The 13380-nt window shown below is 42.8% G+C and overlaps 1 protein-coding gene across 2 annotated transcripts in view; it reads left to right on the top strand.

Annotated features, from left to right (window-relative positions):
- Nucleotides 1-5829: 5829 nt before the first annotated feature.
- Nucleotides 5830-13380, top strand: part of tpd52 (tumor protein D52) — a 38469-nt gene continuing 30918 nt past the window's right edge. Inside the window, exon 1 of one of the 2 annotated variants that reach the window (XM_031903204.1) lies at nucleotides 5830-5953. In XM_031903204.1, coding sequence (XP_031759064.1) covers nucleotides 5935-5953 — 19 coding nt within the window. In that variant the 5' untranslated portion in view covers nucleotides 5830-5934. 2 annotated transcript variants of the gene reach the window in all.

Genomic DNA, 13380 nt, shown 5'->3' with positions numbered 1-13380 from the left:
CTGGGACAGCAGAAACTTTCATCAGGTACAAGGAAGCAAATAAAGCATGCAAAAAAGCTATAAGGCAAGCTAAAATAGAAATGGAAAGGGATATTGCAGCTAGGAGTAAAAAGAATCCAAAATTATTTTTTAATTATGTGAATAGTAAAAAAATGAAGCAAGAAGGGATGGGAACCTTGTTATCACGGGGGGGGGGGGGGGGGTTAGTTGGTTGATGAGAACGGGCAAAAAGCAGAAATTTTGAACTCTTATTTTTCATCTGTCTATTCATCTGAGGAGCCAGCTAATGAAAGCTTCCCTTGTAATATGCCCAGTTCTAGTAATTTAGCTACTGACGCGTGGGTCACTCGGGTGGAAATTCAAAAGAGACTTGAACATGTAAAGGTAAACAAAGGTCCAGGACCGGATGGGATTCATCCCAGGGTATTAAATGAGCTGAGCGCTGTGATTGCCAAGCCTCTTCACATAATTTTTCAGGATTCGTTGAGGTCTGACATGGTGCCGAGAAACTGGCGAATTGCTAATGTGGTGCCGTTATTTAAAAAGGGATCCCGTTCTCAACCTGAAAACTATAGGCCTGTTAGTCTGACATCAGTAGTAGGAAAACTTTTGGAAGGGGTAATAAGGGATAGGGTACTTGAATACATTGCAGTTCACAATACTATTAGTTTGTGCCAGCATGGTTTTATGTGTAACAGATCTTGCCAGACTAATTTAGTCGCCTTTTATGAGGAGGTGAGCAGGAACCTCGATGCTGGAATGGCAGTTGATGTCATCTACTTGGACGTTGCTAAAGCGTTTGATACAGTACCTCACAGAAGGTTAATGATCAAATTGAGGAATATTGGCCTAAAACATAATATCTGTAATTGGATAGAGAACTGCCTGAAGGATAGATTACAAAGAGTGGTGGTAAATGGAACATTTTCTAACTGGACCAGTGTGGTTAGTGGAGTACCGCAGTGGTCAGTACTTGGTCCTTTTTAATTTGTTTATTAATGACCTGGAGGTGGGCATAGACAGTACTGTTTCTATTTTTGCTGATGACACACAATTGTGCAAAACTATAAGTTCCATGCAGGATGCTGCCGCTTTGCAGAGCGATTTGAAAAAATTGGAAAACTGGGCAGCAAACTGGAAAATGAGGTTCAAGGTTGATAAGTGCAAAGTTATGCCCTTTGGTAGAAATAATATAAACGCGAACTATCTACTGAATGGTAGTGTGTTGGGGGTATCCTTAATGGAGAAGGATCTAGGGGTTTTTGTAGATAACAAGTTGTCTAATTCCAGGCAGTGTCATTCTGTGGCTACTAAAGCAAATAAAGTGCTGTCTTGTATAAAAAAGTGAATTGACTCAAGGGATGAAAACATAATTTTGCCCATTTATAGGTCCTTTGTAAGGCCTCACCTTGTGCAGTTTTGGGCTCCAGTCCTTAAGAAGGATATTAATAAACTGGAGAGAGTGCGACTAAACTGGTTAAGGGGATGGAAGATTTAAGTCATGAGGTTAGACTGTCGAGGTTGGGGTTGTTTTCTCTGGAAAAGAGGTGCTTGCGAGGGGACATAATTACTCTGTACAAGTACATTAGAGGGGATTATAGGCAGATGGGGGGGGGTATTCTTTTTTCCCATAAAAACGATCAACGCACCAGAAGCAGTGTAGGTGGTTTTTCACGGTGAGGGCAGTGAGGTTGGGGAATGCCCTTCCTAGAGATGTGGTAATGGCAGATTCTGTTAATGCCTTTAAGAGGGGTCTGGATGAGTTCTTGAACAATCAGAATATCCAAGCTATTGTGATACTAATATCTACAGTTAGTATTAGTGGTTGTATATATAGTTTATGTATGGTTGGTAGGTGTGGGTTGTGTGTGCTGGGTTTACTTGGATGGGTTGAACTTGATGGACTCTGGTCTTTTTTCAACCCTATGTAACTATGTAAAATGAATTACAAATACAAAGAAAACTCTTCTTTGCATTTTTACAAATGACATTATTTTTGTCCATTTGTTTCCATGATGTGTATCACAAGTGCCCCTTGCTGTATGCCTAGGCAGAACCTTACAGGGATACTGACACCTGAAACAAAAATTTGTTTTACATCATAACACTGTCTTTGCACGCTATTTATAATTTTGCCTTAAAAGTATTTGCCCAATGCTTTTGCATTACCTATCTGCTCCCCCATGTTACTCTACGAGGGGGCTGCCATATTTGTGCAGCAGTAGGCCGTTAGCATTAGGCTGACAGGCTGAGAAGGGACTGTCAGGTCGGCAAAAGGAACCTCAAGTAACAATTACTCACAAAAGAAGCCCTATCAGCGAAAAACAATCAATATGCCCTATAGGTAACTTTTATTGTACAGTAATACTTTGAAGAAAAATTTTTGTGTCAGTATCACTGATGTAAAAAAGGGTCTCCTGACAATTCTCTGCTCCATTCTATTGCTCAATGCGACGTCTGTGATAGAGCTGAGCAGAAAAGTGTCAGAAAATGCTTCCTACATCTGGCCCACACCTGGACAGAACAGCAGAGGGCACTTGTGATGCACATTCATGATATTATGATATCATATAATGCATGCCTCCTGTGCATTTTTTATAGACATGGAAGAAAGCAGATCCACTCTTATGCACACACCCCTGTAGCATCAGCCCTAGATTGGCACAAAAACACAAATGTATGCATTTTCATGCCAATATCTGCTCTGTGTAGCTCCACATAGGTTGACATTGGGCCTGTCAGCGGAGCTACTGGGGTGTGTGCATAAGAGTGGATCTGCCTCCATCTTCGTCGATAAAAATGCCTGTAGAGGAAAGCAGTCAATTTGCTTAGTGTGCCCTTGCCCTTCAAGGGTATATTTACAGGCGTTTAATATTCCAGAATACCTGACAGGAAAAGTGCTGTGTTAATTTTATATAAAATACCTGCCACAACACCGTTGCAGTAGAAATGTAATGCCATTTTCTAGGTTGGAGTTTTTTCCACCAAATAGGGCTACTAATTTAAAGCTGTCAGTGGTTTCCAAAGTACAAACCGGACAAGGTAAGGTTTTGGGCTAGTTTTTGGAGCCTAAGCAGGTTTGTACTTTGGAAACATGTTGTTTTTTCCCCAAACCTTTTGTATCTGACCCATCTTTCCCAGTCCATGTTGGGTATTTTAGTTTTTGTTTAACATTTTGCTTCCTTTCAAGGTCAATGCAAGACTACAATACCCAGCATGCAATGGGAATGAATGGCATTGCAAGAGAGTCCCTTTTCTATTACTACTCTACTCTATGCAGCAATTACCTCTCAGTTCCAAGCTATCTGCACTACAACCTTCTTCCTGCTGCATTGTGTATGTGATTGTACTACTACTTTGTAATGTGATGCGGGGGGCTGGCACTTGCTTCTGCAGTTGATCCTGAAACTATAACTCTCAGGATTTCTTGGGGTTGCTGAGAGTTGCAGCTAAACTAGGGTTGCCACAGGTCTAGAACCTTGCCTCAGGTGACAAGGAGCAGCTTAAGAGCCAAATTTACATTTTTAAAACAGAAATTCTGCTCTGCTAGTGCTAGCAATGTGCCCCCCCTGACCTGCTCTGCCACTAATGTTCTGAGCAGGTTGGTGGGGGTGGGCTAGGGGAAGGCAGAATCAGAGCTGCTGCCTCAACAATATCCAGCTTTATGGGCGGCAGCCCTAATTTTTTTCAGCCAGCCCATGGTTTTGGATTGCCCCTTTGATGAGACTGATGTAATTCTCCCACATTATATAAAACACTGCTGCCTAAAAACTCAGAGGATGGGAAGCACAGTTGGTGTTGCAGCTGTGTTTAAATGAAACCTGGGGGCCACAGTGTGTCACGAAGTGCTTAGTGTGGTATTCTGGGGTGTACAGGGTCAGACTGAGAGGTACAGGGCTCAATGTGCACCCAGTACCTTGGATTGGGGGGTGCAGGCCCCAAGGTGCCCCTGGCACATCCCTCACACCCCCCACAGGGGCCCCTGCTGCTCCCTCCTAACCCCCCCCACAGGGGCCCTCACCACCTGCCCAATGTCCCCCCTAAGCGCACGTAAGTGAAACTTACTTTCAACACATTAGGGGAGGGACACCGGCGGGCGGGGGAGCGCAGACAGGGATCAAGTCTGGGTCCCTTTGGGTTTTTCCTGGTGCCCCAGCAGCCCAGTCCAACCTATGGGGGTGTAGCCAAAAAGTAGGTGTGTCAGACTACACTAATTTTTGTAGGCAATTATGAATAATATAAGGTGCTGGTTTCACTTTGTGCTAAAAATTAATCCTATCTGTAAAAATGGCCCGTTTATTGGAGCTCCCTATAGATCCTTTCACTTCTCTGCCCAAGTTTGAAATGGAGAGTGGGTGTGTCCTAACGGCCCCTGCCAGAAGCACAGTAGGAGGGGGATAGCCAATCACAGCCCTGCACTCCCACAAGCAAAGACATGTTTTAGTTCCCTATCAGGTCAGCCTAGCTGCTGATTGGTTCCTATCTTACAGTGCAGCGTATGGAGGGCCGCTGGCTCCCCAGCTCATCCAGAGAATTCAGCCAGCAGGAAGAGGAACAGATGGGCGGGACTAGTGGGGTTTTGGGGGAATTTCTCAATAAATCAGTCTGAAATACAACTTTTTTAAGCACATTCCTTCTATATCTAGAGGAGTATAATTCACTAGTACATTCTTAATTTTTATAGGATATGTCTCCTTTAAGATTGTTTGGAATATTAGACCTGGCCACCCTGCCTGGTGCATCTTCCCACAAAGAGGCAATACTGAGGCTTCCTGATGCTATATTGTCATGTTAGAGACCTCTGCCTAACATGGTACCTGCACACAGGGCAGAGCTGAAAAGAAAGAGCTTCAGGGATGCAGGGAGGCTGCCAATGATGGATTGTAACATAGGTACTTTGGGAAGTTCCCAGGGCACCACCTGTGCCTGCCCTATAAGTTATTATTAGGGTGAGTGATTAGGGTTGTAGGCCTACCCCATAGCTCTCTGCCCTCACACTTCTGTGTTTAATACTCACAGTAGGAAGCAGGGGGCCATGAGATATAGGCGATCACTGACTGAAAATAAGTTTCATTGTCTGTCAATGAATAATGTGTTAGTTTAAAATATGACAAAATCTATTTTGCTGTAGGGCCCCATACCCCTTGTTATACGATGTTATGGGATCCTAGGGACACCCCTGGTAAAGTGTCACTTGCCTCATGGCATAAACCCAGCTCTTACATCATCTCTACATGCCAGAATCCTAATCAGAAGGGAGAAAGGTTACGAACTAAGGATGTCCGACCTGCAACCCGCCAGCTGTTCCGAACTACAAATCCCAGAATCCCCCAGTCATATCTAAAATGTCACTTCTACCTTTTCCCCCCACATGAACAGAACATAAATTCCATTCCCCCGATAACTGCACCCAAACATGTGCTGTATTTGGCGCTGGGGCTCTAAGGGACTTGCCCTGTCAGTGCAGTACAGACACGGACGCACGATTTGTCACTTCCTACTGACCCTATAAAGTTACTGTGAATAAGATGAGGAGGGACAGGGGGTATAAGTCTGGGCTGCGACAGGAGGGCTGCAGAGTTTTACCATATAACAGGGTGGGTAAACATGGACATTTGGGATTCCTTGGTTGTACTGAACTTAAAAAAGGACAGAATTGTGAGTTAAGCGGTGATTCCGGGCCTAGCAGAAGTGGGCGGATACATAGTTTTTTGGACTTATGGGTGGGGCTGAATCTGGGAGGCCGCTTAGTGGGCGGGACATGTAAGTCTAAGAGCAGCATACTCTGGGCGGAAAGAGGCGAGTATGGGCGTGGCACGCCGTGGGCGGGGATGTGAATCTGGGCGTGGCAAGTGGTGGGCGTGGATGTTAGTGTGTGATCGCTGTGCTGCGAGAGAGAGCTGTGCGCACCGAGAGAAGTCGTAGGCAGCGATCATGGACAGCGGTGATCAAGGTGAGAACTTGAACAGCTGCGCTTTCACAGCTCGCTGCCTGTCAGTACAACTCCATAGGTGTATGACTTACTTGCGAACAGGACGTATCTGCCAAGGTTAACGTAGCACTTCTGTGGCAATTGCGAATCTACCATTCTCTGCCGGGGGTGGCTGGCTGCCCCTGGGGTACAAACCTTTTGGGTACGCCTGACAAACAGCAGCACCTCCTCTGCTCAGGCTTCTATATTTCTCTTTCAGCTTGTTCTGGCAATTACACTTGCTGTCATAATAAATTCGCGTAAGTTAAGCCTTACATAATAATAGTCATTTAGGGAAATGGCTATGTCTGCTCTGCCCTGTCTCCCCCCAGTAATTAGTGGTCTGTGTGTTAGTCTGAGTGGGTATAGGGTGGGGGCATTTAGGCAAAGGAGAGACACCCCCATGTCCAACTTGCAGCCCTCCAGTATACCCTGCCCATTGGGGGTCCCAGTCTCCCCGCATTGTCATGGCCCATTTTCTTCTAATTTCAACCCTGAACCCAAAAGCAGGCGATACTCTGTAGGACCATCAGCCTGGGACAGTGCCTTATACACCCCCATGTCTGCAGCCACAGTGCTGCTAAGGGAATGGCCATATCATCTCTCTCTGCCAGAATAACTCAGTTCAGTTTGCCCTTTGCCACTTATCTGACCCAATTCTGTGATTTTTTGCCCCTCTCCAGAAAGCGTACTGTACATAGCTGGTCCTGAAAGAGTGTAAGCTCCACCGGACAGTGATTGTACAGTCACAATGCAGTGTTGCGCGAGGTGTCAGCGCTCTACAAATAAAAGATGACATCAAGCCTTTTCTTATGAGACACATAGACACACCAAACTGTGTTCTTTGTGAGACATGGTTATACATTTCTGTCAGCTTGGGGTTTAAACAGTTCAAACAGGATTTTAAGATAATTTTAGTTAATTTGCTTTTTAACTGATTGTGTGCTTGTAATTCACACTGTTACCTAAGTCACGGGCATGCCGGGGGGCAGCAGGGGGCTTACATCTTCATTTGTGTGCTGAGATAAGGTAGGATGACACTTTTATGTAATGGGATTATTGCTTCCTCTTTGTTGGGTTTGGAAATGTCAGTTTTGCAGAGTATCGGGGTGCTCCTGCCTAGATCTGCCTGTGCTCTATCAGGATATATGCTTAGTGTGTGGGGGCGCTTGTGCCAGCCTGCTTTTGCATCACACAGTGAATGCCAGCCCTTTGTTGTTCCATCTCTCAGCACATTGTTCTGCTGCTGTTTTATGGCCTTATTCATTAAATGATCCATGTTTTATGTTTCCATTGTGTGTGCAGTGTAAGCTTCAACTGACAGGTTAGTTCGGCATCAGGCATATACGCAGATCTGCAGGACTGAGTACTGGAAAATGTAGCTAATGCAGCAGCTGGAATAGTTAGGAGATCACTGTCCCAATGCCTAGATGTCCAATTTTGAGCCTTTGTGACCGAAAGCTTACGTTGGCCGCCTGATAACGCTGGTAGTTGTAGTCCATGGTACCTAAAAGGCTTCTTATTTGCTGTCCCTGGAATTACGTGGTCTGCACTATAATCTGCCAGGTTATAGATGTGTTCATGAACTAAATACTGGAAGAAAATGTTCTAAAAATACTCCCCTTTGCTCAGAGACCTGCTGGCATCCCTGGAATTGTGGCTAAAAGCTAAATGGGAATTGTATGAGCTAAATGTTTAACTTGGTGGATAGTTTTTACACATCAATATTAATTATGACAGAGACCACAACAGAAAAGCTGTTTGCAAGGTAGCATTTTGTTATTTTCAGTTCAGAATGAAAGTGCCTCCTCCATTTTTGCTTAAACTTTAAGGGCAAAGAAGAAAGAAGGCAACTAGCTGCAAAATTACAAATCGGTGCAACCGTGTGGTACAATTCGGCACAATTTTCAGTGGGGGCGATTAGTCGCCTCAACTGGAATTAAAATCACTGCAACTAATTACCCCGTCTTAGCCCCAAAGGCAAGGGGAGGATTAAAAACCAGTGGCCGTGCACTAGGGAGACCATACACTAGTTTAGCAGGAGAATATAAGGGTATAGCAGCCCTGGGCGCTTGCGGTTCTCAGAGGAACAGAGTTTGAGCATAGTATTTCCCCAGCACAAGGCACCACAGAAAAAAGAGAAGTTTTGAAAAACTGTTTTGAAGCCCATAATTGTTCAGTGTAATGTCACCAAAGTAGAGAAACTTGGTTGGCCTGAAAACTTTCTGGGTAATGACTGGATTTACAGAGAGAGTGTCATGTGGTTTGCTTTACTTTTATGAACAGATCTTATCATGAGCATTTCCCAATCAGTAGCTGCCTTTCAGAGATAATTAGTGATTGTTTTCTCCAAAGGCAGCCTGTCCATTAGGATCCACCCATTTGCCCCACTGGCCGCATTAGGTCACTGGTACAATTTGGCCATCTTAAGTGCAAAATATCAAAAATAAACTGTAGAGTTGGAATGAGTTAGAACAAATTGTAACATGGGCTGAATTTTGAAATATTAAAGCAAATGAATAAAAAGTGCTGCGTAATTTGCTGGTGCTTTATAAAAAAATGATATAATGATGAAATCGCTATGGCTTCCACTCAGGACACATTGCTCCATTCTGCTAGGCCCAAATGTATTGTTTGCATTTATAGGGCCATCTATAGCCAGTGCTGGGAAAAAAATTACATTTTTTATCTATGTGCATGTTACCTACCAAACCATTAGTACTTAATTTTTAGTCTTAGACATTTATAAGATTGGGTAAGCCCTGGGAATATATTAGAACTCTATATGCTGTAAAATCAGTTACTGTAATATCCCACTGATGAGCAACCTGCAGACTTCACATGCTGTTAAACTACAACTCCCTGCCATAATGGGAGGAGTAGTAATTGAAAATCTAGAGAGCCGAACTTTGCTAGTTCATTATTCTGTTCCAGTAAATAAATGATAACCTTGCCACTGTTTTCTCCCCTTACAATTATAACAGATTTTCCATTTTATTGTGGATCTTGGCAAATAGAGGACAAACTCTTTCCCAGTGAAATAACTCAACTTAATGAAGCAAGTGCCAGTCATTGTGCCAAATCAGTTATTAGTTTATAGTTTTTTCCTTCAAGTTATAGATAAAACATGTTTCTTACATGGTGCATCATGCAGAGAACGGATAATGCCTGATAGTAATTTGGCTTCCTTTATGATATTTTGATTTCACAATCAAAAAATTCTGTGGAGCATATATTCTGATACCATGCAGGATGTCATGCCAAAATACTGGAGAGACATCTGCTTAAAAATTCTGATGAGAGAAAGCTCCTTGGCTGCTGGTTTAGGCAAATAAATGGGTGAGGTGGGTGCTTAACTGGCTTAGTAAGGGGGCCCACTGGGTTAGTGTGGGAGGAGAGTGCTTGCCTAGGATAGTGGTTGATGGGAGAGCTTGCCCAAATTATTGGGTAGGTAAAGGGATTGCCCAGGAGAGTGACCAAAGGGTATGGAAAGTGTAGTCTTGGTCAATTTCTAGGGCTAGAGCAGTGATCCCCAACCTGTGGCTCATAAGCAACATGTTGCCCAACAACCCCTTGGATGTTGCTCCCAGTGGCCTCAAAGCAGGTGCTTATTTTTGAATTCCTGGCTTGTAGGCAAGTGTTGGTTGCGTGAAAACCAGGTGTACTGCCAAACAGAGTCTTCCGATGGCTGCCAATCCATTTAGGAACTATTAAATTGCCAATAAAAACCCTTATTTTGAGAGAGAAACTGGTGGTCTCACCTGGGTTGGTAGGAAATGAGAATTCTCTAGTAGGTAACTGGTGTATAGTAGAATTTGCCCAAAGGAAGAGGAGAAAGCTTGACCAAATTTGTATGTAAGGGGAGATAGCTTGGCCAAATTGGTTGGTGAGGATAATGTACTGGGGACTCAAGATAGTTGTGAATGTGACCATTTGATGGTTGGGTGCATTTATTGCCTAGGTTAGTTGAGTGAGGAGTGGTGTGGAGATTGCGCTGAGTGGTGGATGTGTTGCTCAGGCAAAAAATAATGTGTGTGTTGTTGGGGCTGGTATGCTCTGTTCCAGGGACTGATATGGGAAGTTTTCCTGCCAGGGGCTGCTTAGTCAGTTGGGGTGTCTTACTCTTTGGATGAGCAAATACGTGTAGTAGAGCAGTTGCTGTTTGGCAGGCTACCACTAGAGTTTAGCATGGGTGAATGCAATGTCGGGGCAATAATATGCAAGGGCCACTTATGTAGGAGGGCACAGCTTGTATTTGTGTCTGTGGCTGTTTTGTGTAGGTTGAAGTGCCTGCATGAATAACCATATGCAGAGTGCCTGCAGTGCTAGTCATGTGAGCATTCTGTAGTCAGTAGACGTGTCCTAAGGAGAGCTGATAAGGCTGACTGGGTGTGGAAACCAGAAGGGAGTTTACCTTCTGCCAACTGGAAAGTATGTGAGCACTTTTTGGCTTGTTTGCAGTTTAGAGTTTTAGTCTGCAGGTGCTTCTGTCTCTATTCCCCATATACAACAAAGTTTCTTTCTTACTATGTAAAATAAAAGCAGCCTTTGAGAGTACAAGACTACTTTGTAGTACAAGACTACACAGGATAACCCACTGCCTGTATGGGACATAACACGAGACTATAAGTGCAGCTCAGGGGCCTGCTAGTGCCAGCCTAGCCAAACAGGTTATGTAAATACAGGCCCTGCTCTGGACACAGATGGGTGACTTTGGGCACTTTCTTTCTGGAAATCTCAAGCTAGCAAGAAATAGACTGCTTAATATCAGCCCTCCTTCATATCAAGGCTAAGAAAGTCTGTTTTGCCTCAATATTAGTAGATTAAATATATATTAGTAGAGATATATATTAGTAGATATAATAATAGTAGATAGTAATAGGAGACAGGCAGGCCCCCTGTCTGTATATCAGTAAAGTAATCAAAAGGTTATTATTATATGTTTATACTGTACAGGTAATAATAATAAAGGGATGCTGTCCCACATAGTTACCCACTTATTATATAGTACTATTTAGTTTATGCAGATGCTTCAAGGGGAAAATTGCATACACTGTTACTGGTATTCTGGACCCAGAGGAACCTGTTGCGCTTTTCTGTTTATATCAGAGTATAAGTGTAGCAGGAAACCTGGAACCGAACCATGTGCCATTGCTCTTATGTTAGCTGTCAAAACTAAATTAAAGAAAGGCCTTCCCAGGCAGAAGTGTAGTAAATGAGATTTTCTTCATCCTGCCAAGGGTCTTGTACGACTTGCTCCAGTCTACTGGAGGCTGTATGGAGACTCTGTGCTATGGAACAGAAGAAGTTGTGTTTTTTTTGCCAGAAAGGATGTAAAGTCGGTCACATCAGAACCAGGAAGTAGACTTCCTCACACATGCAAAAAGTGATAACATTTTGTCCCCAAAACTACACTATTTGACATAATATTACACATTGTTTTTAGCTATTAGTAAGCACTTAATTTTTTGACCGCTGTGTCCTCATAATCCTTATAAAGATCTTTATTGTGGCTCGCAATCTGTGGGTTTGCAGACTTTGGGGACTCAACTGGGTTTCTACAACAACAAAATAAACAATGTATCCAAAAAGCTACCAATTCAGGCCTTTACCTTGCTCTTATGAAGATGTTTATTCGCATGCATGTTCTGCTTTGCATCTCTCCTTGTATTCCCAGGACAGGACATTTGCTCTAGCAATGAGCCATTCTTGTACTAGGGCTAGTGTTGCCAAGATTCTGCTTGTATTGGCACTAAGAAATAAATGGCAAAAGCACATTAACTGCCTATACTACAGTGTTATGCACAAGTTGCCAGTTTGTACTAAGAAGCACAAGCCCTTAAATGGGATAAACTTCACATCAAGGTGAGAGGATTCTAAATGTTAAATAGCAGTGCCATAACAAACATCTTATTGAAATAATTCTCTCTGTTGGAAGAGTTAGGGTAAGGTTCTGTTTGATATAGACCCAAAGGTTATGTTTCGCTCTTCTAAAAGAATGGTACTTTTGGCTGTGGATTTGGGAGATGTAGTTCAGGACAAGTGGAAGGGCACAAATGTAGTATCTTATTCTTAAATGTGTTATAATTGTCATTGCCAAATGCTTACTGCCCCTTGTAGCCCCCATCCTTACTGTCCTGGTCTCTTACATGCTTCCATCTTCTAAAATTAAGTCGCATTTCTTGTCACAGGCTAATATAGCAGTTTCCTGCCATAATCATATACACAAGCAGGTAGATAACAGAGAGACTGTAGTGGAAGGACATGGTTCACCAAATTAAAAAAGCTTGATTTTGGGCATATACCACTTATTGATGAACAGAACCTGTATGATCTCAAAGTTTTTAGACGTTCGGCAATGGGTACAGTCTTTCATATATAGACAATAAGGTCAGTTCCTCAAAAATGACCTGTACTGTATATGTGAGCCAGGCACATCTTGAATGAGAATGAGCTTGAATGAGACACTATGGGAAATAGCAATCCTATATTTTGGAGCTCTGGATAACAGTCCTATACCTGTACTTTCAGGTACGTGTCTGCTTGTATGTGTGGTCCCAAATTGCATATATCATACATGCTTCTATGACTAAACCTGTATTTCTATGGCTTTCTATGGATGACATGCCACAATAGCGCCACCAGTTATCCAGAGCTCCAAAATACAGAAATTCCAGGAAGCTTAAAATTACAGTAAGGTCATCTTCTATAGACTCCATTTTAAGCGAATAAGATTTTTTTTCAAGAATGATTCCCTTTTTCTCTGTACTAATAAAACAGTACCCTGTATTTGATGGTAACTGAGCTTTATAAATCCATGTTGGAGGCAAAACAATCCTATTGGGTTAATTTAATGTTTAAATTATTTTTAGCAGAATTAAGCTATGGGAATTATGGGATAAACACCAACTGGGAAACCCCAGCTCCCAGGAATTTGGGATGATTGTTTCTGTACCTGTACAGGTATGGGATTCATTATCTGGAAACCTGTTATGCAGAAAGCTCAGCATTACGGAAAAGCCATCTTCCATAGACGAATTTTTAAAAATGTTTTCTTTTTTTCTGTAGTAATAAAACAGTGCCTTGTACTTGATTCCAGCTGAGATATAGTGAATTCTTACTGGTGGCAAAACAATCCTGTTGAGTTTATTTCATGTTTAACTCATTTTTTAGTAGACTTAAGGTATGGAGATTCAAACTACAGAAAGATCCCTTATCAGGAAAATCCCAGGTCCTGATTATTCTGAATAACAGGTCTCATGCTTGTACTATCTGTTAGCTTAATGGCATTTGCTTTGTCAGCGATGGTTGCCCCTATTGAGTCATTCATATACGTGTCACCTTTACATCTGACCAACCTGTTAGGCAAGTTTGGGCACAAGTAAAGCTTGAGACGGAGTTATGTGACC

Source organism: Xenopus tropicalis, chromosome 6 (genome assembly GCF_000004195.4).
Source record: "Xenopus tropicalis strain Nigerian chromosome 6, UCB_Xtro_10.0, whole genome shotgun sequence".
NCBI classification, from domain to species: Eukaryota; Metazoa; Chordata; class Amphibia; order Anura; family Pipidae; genus Xenopus; species Xenopus tropicalis.
Note: the sequence above shows the minus strand (reverse complement) of the source record. Positions and strands in the feature narration are given on the sequence as shown.